General features: G+C 39.1%; 1 protein-coding gene and 1 long non-coding RNA gene across 6 annotated transcripts; one reads left to right on the top strand and one right to left on the bottom strand.

Moving 5' to 3' along the window:
- Positions 1 to 1754: 1754 nt before the first annotated feature.
- On the bottom strand, positions 1755 to 2826 carry LOC145529486 (uncharacterized). The gene is made up of 2 exons (XR_014071280.1): positions 2390 to 2826; positions 1755 to 2097 (listed from the first exon to the last, which is right to left on the bottom strand). It is a non-coding gene; the product is annotated as an uncharacterized LOC145529486 (long non-coding RNA).
- FBXL3 (F-box and leucine rich repeat protein 3) lies at positions 1944 to 22143 on the top strand. Of its 5 annotated transcripts, none has more exons than XM_081550012.1 (6): positions 1944 to 2685; positions 7066 to 7151; positions 7254 to 7417; positions 10708 to 10830; positions 13893 to 14064; positions 19637 to 22143. In XM_081550012.1, the coding sequence occupies exons 2-6, from the start codon at positions 7067 to 7069 to the stop codon at positions 20278 to 20280; spliced, it is 1188 nt and encodes a 395-aa protein (XP_081406138.1). In that variant the 5' UTR covers positions 1944 to 2685; position 7066; the 3' UTR covers positions 20281 to 22143. The 5 variants fall into 5 exon arrangements, with proteins under 5 accessions (XP_081406138.1, XP_081406136.1, XP_081406135.1 ...); XM_081550013.1 differs by having other exon boundaries at positions 2684 to 2734; XM_081550010.1 differs by having other exon boundaries at positions 1944 to 2509; positions 7066 to 7417.
- Positions 22144 to 22928: the final 785 nt, after the last annotated feature.

Here is a 22928-nt window from a genome sequence, read left to right as displayed (position 1 = left end):
GAAAGATTGAGAGCAGGAGGAGAAAGGGACAACAGAGGATGAGATGGCTGGATGGCATTATCGACTCGATAGACATGGGTTTGGGTGGACTCCGGGAGTTGGTGATGGACAGGGAGGCCTGGCGTGCTGCGGTTCATGGGGTTGCAAAGAGTCGGACATGACTGTGTGACTGAACTGAACTTTAGACAAGGGAGCTAGAGAAGGCCTCTATGTAGAAGAACTGAACTGAACTGAAAAACTGTGAAGGCCATCAAAACAAAGAATTATAAGATGGTATTGAAGGAACTACTCAACATAACCTAACCTATCCCAATCATCCCAGCAGATGGGATACATTATCTGTGGAGAATTTAAAAACAATAAATCTGACTCAACATTGGTTTGGTTTTTTTTTAATCACGTGTACCAACAATCCTAAACTGAGCTGGTAACAAAATATTCTTCTTTGCTGGACCAGATTACTCAATAGCCACCCTCTCTCTTCCCCAGATGGTGTCACCGATCTTGAAAACTGCAACTGAAAAATTTTAATATTCACTGATTTTTTATTTATTTATGGCTGTGCTGGGTCTTCATTGTGCGCAGAATTTTCTCTAGTAGCGGCAAGTGGGGGCTACCCTCTAATTGTGGTGTGAGGGGCTCTTATTGTGGTGGTTTCTCTTGCTGTGGAGCACAGGCTCTCGGGCACACCCCTGGGTTTCAGAGACCAGAGCACAGGCTCAATAACTGGCACAAGGGCTTAGCTGCTCTGCAGCATGTGGGATCTTCCCAGAACAGGGCTCATACCTGTGTCTCCGGCACTGGCAGGCAGATTCTTCACCACTGAGCCACCAGGGAAGCCCTCGACCAGTTTTAAAATAAGCACAAGTTGCTTTTTATCAAAAAGGGAAAATAAAATATTTAAATAACAGTAACAGGAAAGGAAAGGAAGCATTAGATATTGGTAAAGTGTGCCAAGATCCCAGGCTTGTCTTTAGGGAGAGAAGAGACTGTCATGAGGTGTTAAAAGGGGACTACAATTGGAGTGTGAAAGTTTTAATGAGATACAGTATTTACTATTCATGTTGACTGACTTGGTTTAATGTGTTTTGCTGATCGTTTATTCTGTTAACGTAAGTTTAAATAAGTATGTCTGTATTTGACTTGTGTTTCTTCTTGTAATTATTATCATTGCCAGTCTTCCTCTTGTCCTTCCTCATCCAGTCAAGGAGGAACCTAAAAAATGTTGGAGTGCAGGTCCAGCCACATTATTTGTTGCTAGAGACTTTGTTCCCTTTGACTTTTGATCTGATAGCCAGGCCTTAACAAAAAACAGTGGCATTTTCCCACAATGACTTACTGTGCTTTTACCCACGCCTTCCTAGCTCAATTTTGGGGGGAGTAGGAGAGTGTAGGGGTGCCTGGGTTTCACTGCCTTCCAGTCTCTTACACACTGGGCAGATCTTTGACATCTATGGTGAAAAATTATTTTGAGGTGGGTGGGGATGGTGCATGATTCAAGTTAGATTTTGCACCTAAGGATAGTTTAAGAAAACCCAGTATCCCCAAATCCAAACTTTGAAAACAAGCTAACCAGGTAGCAGTTACACACAAAGATGCCTCTATTTACAAAAGCCTTCACCGGAGTTTTCTTTTATCAGTCATCTACTCCCTTACACTGTTCTCACTGTGTTTCAGAAAGCTATTTACAAATTTCAGAGTCTGTCTATGTTATAAAGGAGATTTTTAAAATATCACGTGTCATCCCAGCGTTAACAGCGTCACCATTCTGCTTTAATTCCCCGCCATATAACACCTTATGTATACAGGATGCACATTATTATAGTACGCTGATCATGGTCTATTTGGTGCGTATTGTTACAAGCTGTGTTTTACCCCCTCCCGGGACGCGGGGAGGGCGTGGCCATCGGAGGCCCCGCCTCCCACGCGGAGGTGTGTCCGCTGCCGCAGCTACTGTTTATCCGTCGGTCAGAACCAGCTGCAGCCCGCTCCAGAGACTCTCCCTTCTTTCTTGCAGCTGTTCCGCCTCCCTAAACTTCCACTTTCCACCGCAGAGTCTCTTAGGCATCTAGCTGGCTCCAACCCTCCCACGTTCGGCTTCAAGACGGAAAAAAAAAAACAAACCTAAAAGCCGCAGTCACGTTTCGGGGAGGAAGGCTGCCGACACTCCCCGGGGAACCAGGAGACCGAGGCCCCCAGCCGTGCGGGACGGAGCGCGCTCCCGCGTGGGTGCGGCCCCTTCGGGTCCCCCGGCTCATCCTCCTCGAACTCGCCGCGGCGGACACGCGCCCGCCCTCCAGGCGGGGACGCGCCGCCGGGGGAAGCGCGCGGCCGCGAGCCCGGGCGCCATTTTGGTTTCTGTCTCTGGGCCGCGGCGCAGAGAACCTACGCGGTGGCTGCAGCTCCCTGAAGCCGTCCCTCTCCCGGCGACGAAGGGACCCAGGAGAAGGACACGGACGGCGCGAGACTGAGGAGGGCAGCTTCTTTCCGGGCAGCCAGAGCCGCAAAGGTGGAGCCGCGTTGGCGCCCCCCAGGCGACCAGCGCCTCGGATGCGGGCGGAGCGCGGGGGGCCGCGGCGGCGGGAGCGCGACGCGCGGGGCCCGCGGGGCCTCATGTGAGAGCCGCGGGACCAGCCGCCCCCGGAGTCCGGGGTGGAGCGTGGGGGAAGCTGCCCTCGGGAGCAGGTAACGGCGGAGGGTCGGGGCCGGAGCCTCGCGGTGGCGGCGGGACCGGGTAGGGTCGTGGAGGTGGGCGGGGAGGGGGACAAGGGGACCCGAGAGTGCGCGGGCCGCCCCGCGGGAGTGCGGGGCGGGACGGGGCGCCCGGACTCTGTTTGGGGGCGTTGCCCCGCGAACCTGCTTCAAAACATGTCGAGGCGTGGTGCGTGCGCGGCGCCCGGCGGCCGCCTCCCCGCGACGCCGCCGCCGCCGCGCCTGGGGCTCGCCGCGCCTGTCGCCTGGCTTTGTGACCCTCGGCGGGGGCTGGTGACCGACACCCTAGGGCTCGCGCTCGGCCTGGCTTTGAGAAATGAGGGACATTAAGATGTCAAAACAGACCGCCCGGGATAGGGCGCGGGAGACAAGTCAGGGAAAGCCGATTCGAGGAGGGTGGCGCGGGAGGAGGTGAAACCTCGGCGGCGCGTAGCCAAGTGGAAAAGTTGGTCAACTTGCGCTGAGCAGCTTTGCGCCTGCTTTGAGCGAGAGTAGCTCTTGTAGGTGGAGTTGCAGACAGGGATCAGGAAAAAGCCTATTAAGTGATTGGCCTGCATCGCCGTGCTTAGAGATAAGCAGTTACTTCGTTGCTGAACATGTCCAATATAATCTCTCAGATCTTTCAGAATCTTTTTTTTCTTCTCCTGAAATCTTTATAAAAATGCCATCAACTCCCAGTATCTACAAATGATCGCTGAGCCAATTTTCACCACCCCACTCTCTAATACCATTTAGTTCTGAGAGTCAGTCTATTTGCACCCTTTTAGTCTTTGTATTCCAGCCGAAGAATGCATGTCAATTTTGCTATTAGTCAAAGTAGAGCATAAACGGAAAGGAAATGTGATGCCAAAACAGGCTTTTTAGAGCTAAATACAGATGAGCTTTTAAAATTACTGTGATCGCAGTGTACTAAAAAAACAATGAAGGGCACATAGCCAAGTGTTCTCTTGGGCTCTTCATCTGATGAACAAAGTAACTGTTCCTTTCAGAGTGTATGGAAATGTGAAGAGTTAATACCATAATTCTCTGTGCTGCTTGATCAGGATGGAGTCTTTCATCATTCGTTTGTTTTTTGATGCTCCATAGGAGTATCGGGCTCACCGAATGCTTTTAGTGGCCCAGGTTGCATCGATTTGAGGGGGCCTGGAAAAGTCGCATTTTGAAGTGAACTGCCAGAGTTTAAGCGGCCTAGTTTGGGTGCTCTCCTAAATCTAAGAGAGGTTGTTCATCCATCTCTGCACTCAAGTTCTAGTGTGAGAGGGGTTTTCACTTTGACTAAAAGTAAGAAGTTGTCCACTGACGTAAATTCTTTGCAGACTGGTAGATGCTCTAAGTTTAACTTTCTTCGTAGCAGAACTTCATATGTAAATAGATTTAATAAAATACTTTTGAAGGCAGTGTAAATTTTTGCATGAATTGTCTTGGGAAAGTTTTGACCTTAAAATTTTTTCTTAGGTGCCCACTATGATCTGATGTTTTTACACATAAATGAGGGTGATACAGAGACATTTGTATTGGCATCTGGTCTTAATTTTTTTGTTGTTACTTTATATACTGTAATTCTGACATATTACAGTAGTCATATATGACAGTTTAAAGACTTTATTTAGTTCAGCTAGAGACTGTTGTTTAGTCTCTAAGTCATGTCCTGCTCTTTGTGACCCAGTGAACTGCAGTCTGTCCATGGGATTTCCCAGGCAACAATACTGGAGTGGGTTGCTATCTCCTCTACCAGGGTATCTTCCTGACCAGGGATTGAACCCACATCTCCTGCAGTGGCAGGTGGATTTTTTTTTTTTTTTTTTACCACTGAGCCACCAGGGAAGCCCTCCTTTTAATAGGTCAGCTTTTTTTCTGTACTCCATTTGGAAAGATAATTGAAATATACTTTTATTTAAAACAAGGCTGCAATAAACAAAAGAAAGTATTTGTTGTTAGAATCAGCAATGTATTAGCAAAGATAATTGTGTAAATAAGGTTGTTGTTTTATTTTTGTTTATATATCCGTATGAATCATTCCATCTTTAAATTGAATAGTTCTGGTTTTAGAAGACTTTTCTCCAGGAATAGAAGATCAACATTCTGTAGTGAGGGGTAGAAATTATAAAGATAACTTCATTCTTTTTTTGAATCTCAGTATCTCAAAATGCTGAGTACTTTTAGATAGTCAGAAGAGAAATTATAAACCCTGGGTAGCAAACTCTTTGTTCTTTGACCCAAATTTTGTATGCTAAAATTAAAGTAAGCCTTCAGGATAAGTTAAAGCAGAAAAATGGGTCATAATGACAGTGTTATCTCAACCTTTAGTGAGACATTATTCCTAGGAGAGTATATATATTTTTTAATGCTAAAGATGACATTATAGATTATACTATCTTTTCTCTAAACATATTTGAAAAATGTATTCTTAGTTTCACATGTAAGTTTTAGTCTTCCATAAAACTAGCCTCTTGCTATCACCTCTCATTCTTTGTTTTCTCGTTCTCTCCCTCTGCACAGTAGAATATACATTATTTACTTCACTTAATGTATAGTTGGAAGTAGGAGTAATGAGGAATAGGCAGTTTATTGCACATGTCCTAAGACCTCCTGGACTGATCTTAAAGGCATGAGAGCCAGGGTCCTCTGTGCCCAGTCCTCCTTCAGAGTTTTAGATAGCTACTGGAAAGAACGAGTCTGCAGAGACGTATTTGGTTGAGAGCCAGGCACATGTACGTTTGTCCCACGCAAGAATCAGAATTCTGACGTGCTGATGTGCCAGGAGAAGGGAGTTGGAGCTACAAGCCATCCTGTGTGAAAAAGATGTGACTCTAAATCCAAACTGTACCTGCCAGAAACTGCTCTCTAGAGACAAAAGAGTCACAGGCTCTGAACTAAATAGAGGTACCGGTGAGTGGACTGCAGTTGCCCTCATTTAGTTAGAGCCTTCAGTACTTAAATTTCAAAGTAAATCAAAACAAGACCTTTTATCTGATTGCAGTGTAATTCATTGACATTAACAGGCATGTGTAAAGTTTAACAAAGCATATTGGCAAAAAAAATTCATTATGTAATCCCACCACAGTTGTTATCCCACAATTATGAATATAATATTACACAGTCCCACTATTACAGTTACTGTATTAATGTGGTAATCTATTTCCAATGTGTTTTTCTCATACATGAGCTTGTGTTCTCACACATTCTCATACACACTTCATGTTAAAATAAATTTAGGATCCTTGTTTGCCTTCTGGCTGGAACCTCAGTTTCTACTTTAATGTTTTTAATACAAGACTACTTTCCTATACCTGAGTTCAGCAGTCATTGATGTCTCCTTTCAAAAGCCCTAGTGCTGTTTAATTCCTCGCAAGATCCCAGTGTGTTTCTGTTATCCCCATTTTACAAACTGAAGCCCAGGAAGGTCGAGTAATTTGTTAATAGCCACATAAGCAGTGAGAAGGAGAGCCAGGGAGTTCAATTCCAGAACCCAGTCTCCTTACTCACATTACTATTTTATGCCATTCCCTGGAGGCTCAGATGGTAAAGAATCCACCTGCAATGAGGGAGACGCCGGTTCAATCCCTGGGTTGGGAAGATCCCCTGGAGAAGGAAATGGCAACCCATTCCAGTATTCTTGCCTGGAAATTCCATTCCTATTTTACACCACCAGAAACTAAGTGGAATGAAGGGAGTACCAATACACAGAATAAACACTCACCTGTCATTCAGAAATACAACTTGGATAAAACATTGCAACAGCTAGTGAAGTGTTGGAAGAAGCAGCCACATTCCAGAGCAAACTATGCACAGTAGAGGTGAGTTTGCTCGTTTTAGGCAAAGATTGGGTCTGGCAGTAACACACATGACAGGCTACTCACTGTGGAAAGATCTGTCAAAGACTTCATTCAGATCCTCTCTGAACGTTCCTGTGGCTCTGTCTGCCATGAATTCAGAAACTCAGATACAGTCAGTATCCTTAAATGACTTTTAAGAAATCTTGAGGAAATGTCCCTGTAGGTTGTCTTTTGTATTTCTTTATAGTTGACTACAACTTTGAAATATAAATGCTTGGTTTGGTTTCAAAGCTATGATAAACTTCTCCCCCACACAGTACAGTGCAAATACACATGCTTAAAAGCACCTGCCAAAGACTTAAGGTTGTGAAATGGCAGTTAGTCTCTACTGGTGTTTTTTTATTATATTTTGCTTTGACGTTCTTCTCCTTGAATGTCTGGTCCAGTTTTCCTGCATGTTTATGTTTTGTATTTATAGCCACGTGTACACATCTCAGTGACAGAAGAATGAATTTTGGATTTGTGTCTATTGAAAAGTTGAGTACAGAAAAAGAATGATGCATTTTTTTCTGAATAGGATGAAACGAGGAGGAGGAAGAGATAGTGGTCGTGATTCATCAGAAGAAGGTACTGCCGAGAGATCCAAGAGACTGCGGACTACAAGTGAGCATTCTCAGACTTGTGATTGGGGTAATCTCCTTCAGGACATTGTTCTCCAAGTATTTAAGTATTTGCCTCTTCTTGACCGGGCTCATGCTTCACAAGTTTGCCGCAACTGGAACCAGGTGTTTCACATGCCTGACTTGTGGAGATGTTTTGAATTTGACCTGAATCAGCCAGCTACATCTTATTTGAAAGCTACACATCCAGAGCTGATCAAACAGATTATTAAAAGACATTCAAATCATCTACAATATGTCAGCTTCAAGGTAATACTTTAAATTGTTCTTTTTAAAAATAAAGTGTATTTGGTGGCCTTTGTGGGGGCTTCCCAAGGTGGCGCTAGTGGTAAAGAACCCACCTGCCAATGTAAGAGACAGATGCAGGTTCAATCCCTGGGTTGGGAAGATCCCCTGGAAGAGGGCATGGCAACCCACTCCAGTATTCTTGCCTGGAGAATCCCCATGGAGAGAGGAGCCTGAGGGCTCTGGTCCATGGGGTATCAAAGAGTCGGACATGACTGAAGTGACTTAGTATGTACGCACGCAGTGGCTTTTGTGTCCTAAACTGATACATTTTCTCATGTCTTTAAACTATTGCCTTTCTAGGGAAAGTGCTTAAAGATTTAGAGTAATTGTGTACCTTAGAGGCTGTCACAAATAACTGTATTGAGATAAATTACTCCATTTTATTGTAAATGTTAATAATTTAAATTATTTTCATAATTTCTTGAAAGCAGAACCAGTCATTAAGTAAACATAAATCATATACTGAAACTGTCACATTGAATTATTATGAACAAATTTGAGCCAAAGAAATATATATTAAATGTAGAGGTTTTTATTAAAACTGCGTTTTAATAAAATGAAGTCTGAATTTTGTTTATTGGTGGCTTTGTGATATGGAGTTCCTTAAAGAGAAGGGAGATATAGAAACTCTATGTAAAAAGTTTAGATGAATATATTTTAGAGACAAATAGAAAAAGGTACATGAAAGATGCCAAAGAGAACTATTTCTTTTCTTTGCCAGCAGGGACATACTGGAAGTTAGGCAGTAATGAGATAAATGAAGTGAGGTTGCTTTTTGAGAGGTTCAGAGTGGTTTAAAGAATCACAGTGGTGTGTGTGAGCACAGAGGCTTGTCATGTTTTGTTCTCAGGATAAATAATGAAATGTGGATATGTTCACTAAATCCTTAACACATCCTGTAATTACTGTTGAAGTAACACATGAATACCTGATTTGCCATATGCAGCTGATGTTAAACAGGTCAAATTAAACCCAGATATTGCAGTGATTCTTAACTCAGAGATCCTTGCCAAAACTAAAGTCTTGTCTGCTCCCTTCTGTTTTGGATGGAGATTGTTTGTTTATTCTCTCATATGTGTCACAGGAGGAGGAGAGACCTGGTGTTGGGAATGGTTGGGTGTCTTATGGCGGTCTTTCCAGAAAACTGCACAAAGACACTTAGACCACCAAGTGAAGGATTGCTAGGTTTAGCAAATAAAAAGAAGGGATGCCTAGTTACATTTGGATTTCAGATAATCTGTGGCTAACTGTTAGTGTAAACATCCCTTGCATTATTTAAGTAAGTAAGTAAAGTCGCTCAGTTGGGTCCGACTCTTTGTGACCCCGTGGACGGTAGCCTACCAGGCTCCTCTGTCCATGGGATTTTCCAGGCAAGAGTACTGGAGTGGGTTGCCATTTCCTTCTTCTTGCATTATTTGGGACATATCTAATACTTAACTGGATGACTTGGATGTTATGTCTCAACCCTCACTGAGGGCAAGGCTGGGGGAATAGTGGGAGGATAGAACAGACAAAAATCCAGGAACTCTTCATGTATTATCGGTCCCTTACCTGCCCGTGAGGAAACCTGAAGAGTCTTCTCCTCGGTTTCAGTCATCTTTGAGTTGTCTAAAAGTGTTCTTATGGTAAATCCTATAACAAGATGAGTATAATACATTAATCTCCTAGGTCTAAAGACCAATTCCATCCAGTGGATTGGCTGTTTCAGTGTTAACCCGTGGCACAGCTCAGCTGTATCCAACTTGTATAACCATCACAAAACCATTTCTCCTATAAGTTTAAGCATTTTTTTTTAGGGATTGTTTATTTTTCTGAGGAAATTTCTGATTTGCAGAAACACACCCCAAGATCCTTCTGAGCTCTCCTGATAATATTTGTGTTTAATTCATCACTGACTGTAGGCCAAAGAGTCTTGTAGACAGAGTTATTAATGTAGGATCATGGTTCTCAAACTTTATGTGCATCAGAAATGCCTGGAGTGCTTCTTAAGACAAGGATTGCTGAGTTCCTCCCCACCCCAGTCCCTGTTTCTGATTCAGGTAGTCTGGATTGGGCATGAGAGTGTGCGTTTCTAACAGGTTCCCAGATGATGTTGCTGTTGTTTTCAGGCCCACAGCAGTTCTCAAAAGAACCACTGGTATAGAAAAACTTAGCCAAAGAGTGGAGAAGGCGATGGCAGCCCACTCCAGTACTCTTGCTTGGAAACTCCGATGGATGGAGGAGCCTGGTAGGCTGCAGTCCGTGGGGTCGCTAAGAGTTGGACACGACTGAGCGACTTCACTTTCACTTTTCACTTTCCTGCATTGGAGAAGGAAATGGCAACCCACTCCAGTGTTCTTGCCTGGAGAATCCCAGGGACGGGGGAGCCTGGTGGGCTGCCATCTATGAGGTCACACAGAGTCAGACACGACTGAAGCGACTTACAGCAGCAGCAGCCAAGAGCAGTTAAAAATAGCTCTGAAACTAATGTAAATCAGTGCATCAGTTTTACAGCAGAATCTTCAGAATATTTTTGGGTTAAGCTAACATACATCAATCTGGAAATTAAAGAAATGATGTTACTTTTAACAACTCTGTTTAAGATGCTTTATAGCCTGGGACAACTTCCTTTTTGAAAGAAGAGCTCCTGATATCATTAAGTAGTTTTTGGTCCCGTTTCCCTTCCCCCCAGGAAAGGTCTGTGCAGAAGAGTGTATGGGCGCAGGGTATGTGTGCTTCTCGTTTGGCTCAGATTTTCGTGCTTGACTAGTTGGAGGCCCTCATTTTACTTAACATTCATGTTTCAAGTAATAACATTAATGATGAATCCCAGGTTGTGATTTACCTGAATCTCTTTGAGTAAATACTCATTCAGTTTGTTTTGAAGTGTTTGTACCATTGGCACTGTATTTACATGTATGATATGATCCACTACCAAATATATAATTATTTTTCAATGATTATAAACTTATGTTTACACTAGGTTTTATAGTGCATTTGGAATAAATCAACTTCATAGCTGAGTCCTTTTAACATTAAGTAAGTATCTTATCACGGTCAAAGTTAAGTCTTGACAGTTGCCCTTATAATTTTTCAGGGGGATTCAGAAAAGGCTGACATTGTATGTGAGGGTAGATGATTGAAAGGATAAATATTAATTCTTTAAATTATAATGCAGTAAACTAATAACTGTATTTTCTGCTTTTGTAAAGTTAAAATGTACACAGAGAAATGTGACCATATTCACGTGTAACGGAGGTTTCTTTTCCCAGGTGGACAGCAGCAAAGAATCAGCAGAAGCAGCTTGTGATATATTATCACAACTTGTGAACTGCTCTTTAAAAACACTTGGGCTTATTTCAACGGCTCGGCCAAGCTTTATGGATTTACCAAAGGTATCTGCTGTTTTGTTTTTTGTTTTTTTTTATTAGTTTTTACTGAGAAATCCAGGGAAACCCTACCCATTTCTTCCACTTACAGTGAGAATATAAGAAAAGTGGTGTGTATATATTGAAAAACCAGTTACTATTTAGAATGTTGAGTCTTAAACGATGTTTTAGAGACCTTTTCCTGTTTTTGAATCACTTTGTGCTTCTTTTTGAGTAATGTTAAGCAGTGAATGAATTTGCAGAGGATTCTCTATGAAATACTGAAAGAGACTAAGTAAAACCGAGTATAAGCATGTTAGAAGAAAAGATACATATATCAATAGATGCTCTTTTTTGGACTTTCAGAGCAGATTGGTGAGATTATAGTCAAAGAAAAGTAGTGCCAGTATAAAGAACGGATGGAGCTTGCTTAGAAAATCTTTTGTTTCTTGTGTAAAGATTGCTTCTTGAGCACAGTTAATATTAGTACAGTTAGGATTAATTTACAGATTTTATTTAAAGAAAACTTTTTTTGGTGAAATTTATATTCATATAAATTTTATATTCACATATATGTTCTAACTTGCTCCTGCATGTGATTAGAAATAGTCTCTTTCTCTAATAATTATTCTCTTAAAATAGAAAAATAAGTGTGCATTTTCAGAAAGGCAACTATTGAAGTCCCTGTGTATGTTAGCTCATACTCTGTAGGTTAGTATCCAGCAATAAATTGTAAGGTTTTATCAGAGTATACCACAAACTAAAATATAGACACCTCTTTAAACATCTAATCATTTAATTTACTAGGGTGATTGAGGAAGACATACACCTCCTTTTATTGCAGCACTACACAGATAATGTGTTCTTTACAAATTGAAGATTTGTGGCAACCCTGTGTCAAACAAGTCTGTTGATGTCATTTTTCTAACAGCATTTTCTCACTTTATGTCTCTGTGTCACATGTGGGTAATTCTTGCAGTATTTCAGACTTTTTCATTATTATTATATTTGTTATGGTAAGCTATGATCAGTGATCTTTGACATTACTGTTGCAAAAAGATTACAACTTGCTGAAGACTTATGTGATAGTTAGCATATTGTAGCAATAAAGTATCTTTTAATTAACGAATATACATTGTTTTTTTAAATGTAATGCTATTCACACTTAATAGACTATAGCATAGTATAAACATTACTTTTATATGAAGTGGGAAACTGAAAACTTGTGTGCCTTGCTTTATTGTAATAGTCGCTTTATTGTGGGGATCCAGAACCGATTCCCACAATATCTGAGTTATGTCTGTGTTACTAGCTTGAATGTATATTATAACCCAGGTTGTTCAATGGAATGTCAGTAACAGATATATCACAGGTTGATTTCAAAGTCTCAATAAGGTACATTTGAGATAAATTATTTTCCTCGTGTAAAATAAGGGAAATGGGCGAGAGTCTGCTTGTGTCAACATTTTCAGATTCTGAGGACATGAGTTCAGTCGTGTGGTTCTCAAACTGAATATGCATAACAATCATCTTTGAAGCTTCTAAACTTTGGATATTCCTAGTCCCAGATTTCTTTTTCTTAAGAGCTGTCCAGGTGGTTCTGATTACAATGATTCAAGGCCCTCACTCTAAGAGGTACCGAGTTACATGGTATAGTAGTGCCTTTTTAAGCTTCATATGGGAAATGAAATCATTGAATTGATTTTTCTATTACATGCTGTAGTTAGAAAGCAAACACATAGTATATATAGGATATACCATGCTATAAGGTATGTTGGATATAATTTCCTTTTTTTCTTATTACTCAGGATGATCATTATGCATATCTAGTACTAATATTGTACTTTCATGTCATTTTGGTTTGGGGAACTAAGGGTGCATCTGGGACTGCTTGCTTCCTTATTCAGTAAGCATAGGATGCTTATGCTCTTTTTCTTTCTTTTCCTGTTATGGCTTTTGTAGAAGATTGAATAGGCTGTTGATACATCTTGGAAATCCTGAGAAAACTGAACAGAACATGAAAGAAGCGTATTTGACCAGAGCTAACTCTGAGGGAAGTGGGAAAAAGGAAGGCAGAGATGGAGTCATGCATACACTAATGTAGTGCGATTGTAGAAGATACAGTTGGATTTGATATGGAAATCAAGTTAGAAAGATGTTAACATTTAAGTTGTTGAACAGTTACTTAATCAAAGTTTAAATAGTTATTTAACCACAATAGGAAAAAGTAATTTAGGAAATGTGACCAAGAAGATAATGTTTCTTGTACTTTCTTGGCTACTAGCCTGCCCTTCTCTCTTTCACTGATGTAGTGAGTCCATTGGTTATGGCTTATTAGCTCTGATTCAGAGTCCCATACTTTGTGCTTTAATTCTGGTTTCCCTACAATGGTTCCTTTAGGTCAGATTCTGTGTCCAACAGGATATTATAATTATTATATAGAATATTATATAATAAAGGGTAAATTATTAATTGGTACACATGTGTTAAAAATACCTTAAAATAGCTTTGAAAATAGTATAATTTAACATATTTGAAGGAGTTTTAAGTTTGGAATTTTACTTAGTTATTTTTATTATTTTAGAGTCAAGTTTTATATGAGCTTCCATATTCTGAATGTCTTATATAGCTTCTAAGTTCATTGACTTTAATTTTTGATGATTATGCTAATAGCTGTTACTATTTTAATGGTCGTTACTGTCACCAAAAAAGAGTGCAGTTTGGTGTTAAAATACACTGGAGCAGGGTTTTGAGAGAAGGTGGTGTGAAGTGTCTGAGAGGCGTTCTCATTCAGGGTTCCACAGTTCCTCTGTTTACTGACCAGTGACTGTTGTGATTCAGAGAGACCTGTCCTGAGGCTTGAAATCTTTTGTTCCTCCAGATAAAAAGACCCTTCACAAAGATGACGGGAGGTCACCTCTCTTTACCATATCCTACCATATTCCCTCAACAGAGTGAGGGGCTGCTGCTACCCCAAAACAGTTATAAATGCATCATTAGGGTTCAGATGAACTATATATGTATTATATGAAGACCCTTCAATTCTCTATTTGTAAAAACTGAAGCAACGTTTTAATGGTTTTTTTCAGTCTCACTTTATCTCTGCACTGACGGTTGTGTTTGTAAACTCCAAATCCTTGTCCTCGCTGAAGATAGATGACACGCCAGTAGATGACCCCTCCCTCAAAGTCCTCGTGGCCAACAACAGCGATACGCTCAAGCTGCTGAAAATGAGCAGCTGTCCTCATGTCTCTCCAGCAGGTGTGTTATTGGTTTGCCAGATAGTTTAGTAAAATGTATTGTTGTGTGTATCAAATTAAGGGGAATTAATGATTATTAACCTTGAAGGTAGGTTCATAGGATTTATTTCCTCTCTATTGCATAATATTTTTAATGTAAACAGTAGCATAAATTCTGTAGCATTCTTAACCTAGACACTTACTTTCAACTTTTCTAATCTTATTTGGCAGTTTGTGTCCAACCTGTGCCAGAAAATGTATAAATTAAAAAACTAAAAGGAAGGGACAGTATGAGGTCAGCCTGAGATGGCCATTTTGGTGAAGTAGATTTTTCTCAAATTGTGGTTGAGCTAATAGGGTAGTTTTGAGTCAAAGCAATCTCATAATTGCTTTTTGTTTCATGACATAGAGAAGAGTTGTGCTGAAGTCATTACCTCACATTTTGCAAGATAACCTTTTCCAAAGTGGAGTTTTGGAGCTGAAAGCCCATCAAATGGAGGAGTAGCATTAAAGCTTGTTTGCCTTTTACTCACATGGAGCTTTTATTTGAGTCCTAGATAATGACAGTTCTTTGTACATGTGTTTGGTCAGTATACTGTACCTTGAGGAATACCTTTAAAAAAATTTTTTTTCATTTCTTCATCTGGCTAACTCCAGTCCAGCCTTCAAAATTTAGTTCATGTGTTCCACTTTTTTTCCTCCTCCTGTCTGGTTTAGAGCCCCCACCTACTGTCTCCAGAGCACTCTGAATGTAACCTGTAGTACTTACCACACTGTATGAGAGCCTTTGGGTCTCTGGTTTCTCTGTGAAACTGAGTTTATTATTTTCTTTATCGTGGTACATCCCATGTTCGTTTATTTTTATTAAATATATATATCACTTCTCATAGTATAAGCTTGCTTGATGTTACCAAGCTTGAATGGCATTTGGATTAGTTGTTTGGGAAAGAGAGAACACCTGTAATATTCTTTAAGAATATAAGCATGCTATGCTAAGTCGCTTCAGTCGTGTCCGACTCTGGGCGACCCCATGGACAGCAGCCAGATTTAACACTTGTGTGTATTCTTTCTGTTCGTATTTTGCATATTTAGATAGTTTCTTTCTCTAAGTTGAAATTAAAGGACTGTTTTCTATGCTTTCTTCACTGAACAGTTTTTCAGTTCAATTTTTATCAGACAGTTTTTCCCATTTCATACAGTCCTTACAATTGTCTATTGCCAGACCTCTAAGTACCATTTGACATCAGTGACTGTTCTTTTCATTTATTTTAAAAATTTTAATTGGAGGATAATTGCTTTATAGTGCTGTGTTACTTTCTGCTGTATAACAGCATGAATCAGCTATAAGTGTACATTTATCTACCCCTGTCTGAGCCTCCCCCACCCCTTCCATCTCATCCTTCTGTTGTGACGGTTTGTGATTTTCCTCCTTCCTCTCTGATTGTTCCTACTGTTTCCTTTGCTAGTTTCTCTTTTCCTGCCTTAAATTTTGGTGTCTCCCTGTGTTTTGTACTGGGCCCTTTATTATTTCACTCTGTAAACTCCAGGCTGTGTCATCTTCATCAGTGGCTTCAGTTATGTTCTATATGTTAACGCCTCCTACTTCAGTGTTTCTGGAACTCCAAAGCTATGTGTTGAATTGCCAATGACCCAGTGCTTCTAGACTATCTCCGTGGTATGTCAGACTAATGATTGTCCTTCCCCCTTTTTGAAATCTCTTACTTCACCCTTTTTACCATCTCAGTGAATGGCACTGCTTGTTTCATTATCAGGGACATAACAGACATCCTTGAATTCTTGGACCCTTACTTTTTACATCCCTGTAGTCACTGAAGTCTGGCGACTCCGTCACCGACACTAGGCTTTAAATCTCTGTGCTGTGGACTGAATTTGTGTCGTTCTCCTCACCTCCTGCCCAAGTTCACATGTTGACGCCCTACTCCCCAGTGTGACTTGACGGTGTCTGAAAATGGGTTGGGAGTTATTTGGAGAAATCTCTTTGGGATTAGTGCCTTTCTAAGAAAGAATAGGAAAGATATCTGGTCTCTCTTTCTGCCATGTGAAGACACAGCAAGAACATGGCCATCTATAAGCCAGAAAGAGTTCTGGCCCTCGCAGAACCCAGCCATGCTGGCTCTTTGAGCTTGGACTTCCAGCTTCCAGAAATGGGAGAAATAAATGTTTATTGTTAAGCCACTCTGCCTTTGGTATTCTGTTACGCAGCTGAAATTAACACACTCGGCCTTCCATCATCTCTAGACTAGCTCAGTGAGTATCCTTGTGAGTACCCTCTTAACTGATTTCCTAACTTGCAGCCTTGCTCTTTTCTAATTTGATTTGATTTCCATGGTAGCACCCAGAGTAATCTTTCTAAAATAGAAATTTGATTTTTTTTTTTTTTTTTTACCTCCAGTTTCCTTCAAAACTTCTCACTATGCTTTACGTAAGATCCAAACTCCTTACTGAGGCTGACAAGGTGTCCTGTATGATCTAGTCCTTGTCTCTCTCTTGGGTTTCAGTCTTTGACATACTCTCTTATTTACATATTGGGTGTTGTGTTCCTTTCATTTCTTAGAATGCTTGTGTTTTCGTCCATGTGTGAGTGTTTGCACAGGAAATAACCATTCATTTTCCTTGTCTACTTGCCTTTTGCCTTCACTTGATCCTTCTAATTCTGTAGGTCTGTGATAGTTCTGGAAATTTTTCCCTGATTTCCTTGTTAACACTCCCAGAGCATTCTTGTTTAATTGTCTGCTGGCCTTCTGTTAGGATAAGGATGTTTTCTTCCTGTTGACTCTACCATCCTAGCACCAGTTCTTAATATATAAGACACTCAGTAATTACCAGCTGAACTAATGAACATTTAGTACTTAGTTTTCTTTCCTGTTGATAGGCCAACATTTGCCTCATAGTTCTTTTATGGTTGAATATTTAACTTGTTTCCACTATTTGCTTTGATTAAAAAAATGAACTATTTTGCACATAGTTTACTTCTGTTAATTCCTTCCTTTGGTCAAATTGAATAAAGACGTGGAAGAGCTAGGTCAAAGAGTTTAGATTTTTTTTTTTTAATGTTTCTTGCTGTGTTTTTTTCGAAAATGAGTTGGATGAATTTATACACCACCACCAGTGTAATAGCTTTATTGAAATGTAATTATGTAATTCACATATGATACAGTTCACAGTGCATTCATCACTACAGTCAACACTTTTACTGTCCCCAAAAGGTGCTATGTCCCGCTTAGCTGTCACCCTCCAAAACATGAGCCCAGCCAGTCCTAGGCAGTCCCTGATCTACTTTCTGGCTCTGTAGATGTGCCTATTCTGGACATTTCATGTAAATGGAGTCACATGTGGTCCTTTATGACTGGCTGTCTTTCACTTAGCCTTATGTTTTCAAGGTTCATCCATATTGTAGCATGTATAATATTTCATTTCTTTTTATTGCCAAATGATATTCCACTATGAATAATAACCATATTTTTCTGTTGATCAGTTGATGGATATTTGGGTTGTTTACACCTTTTGATTATTACGAATAATGCTGCTATGCAAATTTATATACAGGTTTTTATACGGGCATATCATTTAATTTCTCTTGCGTATATAACAGCGATTAGAACTGCTGAATCATATTGTAACTCCATGTAGCCATTTGAGAAACTGCTGGACTGTTTTCCAAAGCAGCTGTGTCCTTTTACATTTCTACCAGCAGTGTTTAAGGGCTCCAACTTTTCCACCCCTCATCAGCGTGTATTATCTGTCTTTGATGATGGCTATCCTGGTGAATGTAAACTCGTATCTTGCTGTGGTTTTGATATGTATTTTCTTGATTTCTCAGATGTCTTTTCCTGTGCTTATCGACTATTTGTACATCTTCCTTGGAGATATGTCTATCTGGATTCTTTGCTTATGGTGTAATTAGGTTATTTGTATTATTGAATTGTAATAATGTTATCAGTTTTATCTTTGTCACTGTTTTCTGTTAAATATTTAAACACTTGTAACTGTGTGTTAGTTTTCTATTGCTGCATAATTAACAAATACAAATTTAGCAGTGTTTCATTAGCAGTTCTTCTTAGCACCTCAGTTCTTTAGGTAAGAGCTGGAGGCATGGCTTAGGCTTCTCTGTTGAGTCACAGAAGCTCTGAATCTGATTTCCTCTTCTGCAGCCAACCAGAGGAAACTGTTTATAGGGCTCATGTGATTAGATTAGGATCGCCTAACCTTATTTTACAGCTAACTGTGCTATTTATAGCACTACATAATCACGGGAGTGCTCACCTTGTCACATGAACAGTTTTCAGAGATTATGGCATGACCTCTTGAGGACAACTTTTAGAATCATGCCTGTCACAACTGTTTTAGTAGTTATTAAGGGATACCTCAAAGTTTCTTTCATTTGCATCTTTGCTTACCATTACCCGTGTGTTTATTTTCTTTTTAGATGAGGCTTTATGTGATTGCAGAGAAGAGAGATGTGTTCACATTAACTTGGGTGATCAGGTTTTATTTCAGAGTATATATACATACCTTGTGGAGAACAGAAGCTTGGCAGCTGAATAGTGAAGCACAGATGTCTTTCCCTCCCTCTCTGGTGACTCTCTTGGACTGGTGATTCATTTTATCACGGCACTGATTCCACTGCCTACATTCTCCTCCCACTGCTGTGTAAAAGCTTTGGCTTACTGGTGACCTCTGTCTTGTCACTTTCTAGGCAGTAGGTGAGCACATGCACTTAGGAGTCACCCAGTCAGTTTGAATTCCAGCTTGGCTATCTTTAGCTAGCTGACTCAACTTTAAAATAGAAAAGCTACTTATTTTTCTAGATTTTTTTGGGGGTACTTGTGGGATAATGTATCTAGTACCTGACATGTCATACTTGTACCATAAACAGTAGATCATACGCTGTATGTTTTGTTTCCTATCCTTGTTTCTAAACACAGGAAAGAAATGGCTCGAGTTTGTCATTTATCAAGTAGTATCAGGGTGTCTCTTTGGGGCAGAGTCTTACAGTAGGCCACTTCAGAAATCAGAAACCAACCTTTGGTAAAACCTGCTCCTGCTTGGGGTTTTGGGTAGTTTTGAAGCATAGTGCCTGAAGTATAAGGAACCAGTTAAAGAATGGTTAAGAGCTTTCTGAGAATGTTAGAGCTTTAAAAATCATAAAGTATATTTCCATTAATGTTAACTGAGCAGTTTTCTCTTCATTCATCTAGTGATACCTCAGTATCTTTTTTTTTTTTAGAAATTTGACTAGCTTGTATTAGTAGTTAAAACTGCTCATTTGATGGAAATCTTTTTAAAAATTTTTCTCAGATATTTCATATTGTTAATATAAATCATTATATATGATTTTATCTTATTTTTTTCATTAAGATTAGATTTTTGAACGTCAGAAAATGACTTTTAGCCTCTTTTCAGTGATCAAATAAATTTGTGTGTATGACTTTCTGCGGGTTCAATCAGTGCACCTAAACTTTTATAAGTTGTATAGCAAATGTGAAATTTTATTGTAGGACATGTACTTAATTACATTTTTGAACAGATGATGAACAAAACTTTATAAATAATTGGGTCTTTTTTCTTCCAAGGTATCCTTTGTGTGGCTGATCAGTGTCACGGCTTACGTGAACTGGCCCTGAATTACCACTTGTTAAGTGATGAATTACTGCTTGCTTTATCTTCTGAAAAACATGTTCGATTAGAACATTTGCGCATTGATGTTGTCAGTGAGAATCCGGGGCAGACTCACTTCCATACCATTCAGAAGAGCAGCTGGGATGCTTTCATCAGACATTCACCCAAAGTGAACTTAGTGATGTATTTTTTTTTATATGAAGAGGAATTCGATCCATTCTTTCGGTATGAAATACCTGCCACCCATCTTTACTTTGGGAGATCAGTAAGCAAAGATGTGCTTGGCCGTGTGGGAATGACATGCCCTAGACTAGTTGAACTAGTAGTGTGTGCTAATGGATTACGGCCACTTGATGAAGAGTTAATTCGCATTGCAGAACGTTGTAAAAATTTGTCAGCTATTGGACTAGGGGAATGTGAAGTCTCATGTAGTGCCTTTGTTGAGTTTGTGAAGATGTGTGGTGGCCGCCTGTCACAATTATCCATTATGGAAGAAGTATTAATTCCTGACCAAAAGTATAGTTTGGAGCAGATTCACTGGGAAGTATCTAAGCATCTTGGCAGAGTGTGGTTTCCAGACATGATGCCCACTTGGTAAAGGCCAGATGACATAGGGTATGATGAACAGCACCTTAATTTTAACATACTGTATTATATAAAAGTTTATTTCCTGTAGGTCTGATACAGTTCTTCTATTTTGTGGCATAGAAATTTGATACCTTCATTGAGTATAAAAGGGTTGTATTTTGGAAGACCCATGAACCAGCTTTGGTCAGAAAACTTAGTCTATTTCTCTATCTAATAGCAATCAAATCTCCAATAATTAAAAAGGGATTCAGATCTGAAAGTAATAACCAGAAATAAAGATTAAGCATTTTACAGTCTGAAGGAAACAAATCCTATACATTGTAATATCTAGTAAGTAAGTACTAATAAGTTTTCCAAAATGTTCTCTATGCATTTTTTAAAAAATGTAAACTTGACATTTTAGGGTCTTCAGTTATACATACACCTGTTATAAGGTGTTTAATATAGCTCAGGAAAGTGAGCATTTTGTGAGAAAAATGTAGGATATATTGACTCAAGAAAAAGATTGGCTGAATGTTCTAAAATGTTGCAGAGCTGTTTAAAGAGGTATATGTAGTTAATTGGAACACTTAAGAAACTGATAAATGTCACACAGGGATTATTACAGAAAGATAATAAATAGAGCCAAGATCAAATTAAAGGAAAATAAGTGGACTAGAAGGGAGGCAGTGTTTCGCTTTGTGTAAACTTTTAGGATTGCTCTATACTCTGCTAAACTATTATCAGTTCTTTTTCTGTGATACATTACCATGTATGTGGCACTTGGGGCATCATATGTAAAGTAAGGAATGCTTTACTGGTTCTTCTTGGGTTTATCTTTGTTTAAACTAGTTTTGAAGCATTATATAATAATTGAAATGAGAAGCTTATGTATTTCAAAAAACCAAATTGAAATAAAGGTAGAACTTAAAAATGTTTATAAATTGTTTCCATGAAAGAATATTAGTCTCCAGTGAATTTTAGTGATGGCTCATTTTTACATTTTCAAATTACATAGTTATGTAAGTAGAATTTTCAAAAAATTACAAAAGGAGCACCAATGTACAGTTCAGCATAAAGAGTAAATTTAAAAGCATATATTTAAGTTCATAATCACATTTTTGAGTAAATATTGCTCAGTGGACTGGAAAATTTTAATAGAAAAATGTCTGTTTTGTGATTGTTAATTTGGTTACAGTGGTATTTTACATTATTTAAGTTAAGGAGCATTTTTACTACTTTCATATCAATAAGGTAATCCATACATTGTAGAAACTGTAAAAATACTAAGTTTGGGGCTATATTTAGTTTTTTAGGTATTATATAAACTTTGATTCTGAGCACTAGTGCTACTAGACATTACCCTCCTAGGAGAAATTAGAAGTGATTTACCCCCAATGCAATATGTTAGTGCTTGAAACTTAGAAAGCACCTTGGTAGATATGGAAGCCAACAGTCTTATGAATCTATTTTTCAAATAGATTACCTTCCTAAGAATAAAAGTGATTTTCTACATAATTTGTGCTTTCAAAAGTGATGGTATTCTGACCACATGTAAATGAGAAGAAAAAAGGCTGATCTAGATACAGAAATTAAAAGCAATTATTATATATTCCTCCCTCTTACTAAACAGTAAAAAAGCTTGGATTGTACAAGAAATAACTGTTAGTGGATAAGGCTTTTTTCTTTGAATAACTTTGGAAAATGGATTTGACAGTATGTAATCAATTCTACTAACCAAAGCTTTACTTGGAAATTTACTTTTTGTACAAATTGAATTATATAATGCTTGAAATACTTCTGTCACTTTATAAGCAAAATGCATAGAACTTGTTTATACTGTAAAGTATATGTTAAATGCTTTTATCAATTTGAGAATAAAGATAGTTACTAATGCTGTTGTATTATTAGTTTTTTAAAACGTATTTGATTTTAAAACAAGTTAAACTTACAGATTTATGGTTTTAGTTTCAAATCCATATTTGATGGATATAATGTTAACAAATAATGTATATGATAGGATGGTTTTTTTAATTGAAGATACAAGATTAGGCATTTATAATAAGCATTTATAAAACAGACTGTTCAGAAATAGAATTCTTAGGATCCTTGAAACCAGTCAGCATTTTTAGAAACATCTTTACATAAATCTGTACAATCAGAATATTTTCTAAACAATGTTATTTTCATCTTCTGTCTTAATGACTTTCATAAAATAACTTCAGTTTACCTTGGTAATCTTAATCTGGGCTACTAACAATATCATCAGGAAAAAACAGGCATGACTGAAGATTAAATCAGTTTACTGCAAAGAATTTTTTATATTTATGGAAAAGCTTAGGATACAAGGGAAGGGTTGGTACGCAGAAGGCTCAGGCCTGAACTAGGTCCTTTAATAAGTTATAAATAAGCTCTGGGCTTCCCAGGTGGCTTAGACAGTAAAGAATCTGCCTGCAATGCAGGAGACCGTGGTTTGATCTGTGGGTCAGGAAGATCCCCTGCAGAAGGGAATGGCTACCTGCTGCAGTATTCTTGCTTGGGGAATTCCATGGACAGAGGAGCCTGATGGGCCCCAGTCCATGGGGTTAGAAAGAATCAGACATGACTGTGCAACTAACACTTTTTTTCACAAGCTCTACCCTATCTTTCCATAGATTTCAACCCAGTTTGCTGTGAAGC

The sequence above is a fragment of the Giraffa tippelskirchi genome, chromosome 12, assembly GCF_054371585.1.
Source record: "Giraffa tippelskirchi isolate mGirTip1 chromosome 12, T2T-mGirTip1v1.2.pri, whole genome shotgun sequence".
NCBI classification, from domain to species: Eukaryota; Metazoa; Chordata; class Mammalia; order Artiodactyla; family Giraffidae; genus Giraffa; species Giraffa tippelskirchi.
This window is presented reverse-complemented; position numbering and strand designations above follow the sequence as displayed.

Excerpts from the sequence above, each read along its gene's own strand:
- FBXL3 (XM_081550010.1), top strand. The coding sequence starts at position 7,067 with ATGAAACGAGGAGGAGGAAGAGATAGTGGTCGTGATTCATCAGAAGAA. Across the intron at positions 7,418-10,707 it reads TACAATATGTCAGCTTCAAG|GTGGACAGCAGCAAAGAATC; the intron begins GTAATACTTTAA and ends TTCTTTTCCCAG. Across the intron at positions 10,831-13,892 it reads GCTTTATGGATTTACCAAAG|TCTCACTTTATCTCTGCACT; the intron begins GTATCTGCTGTT and ends GGTTTTTTTCAG.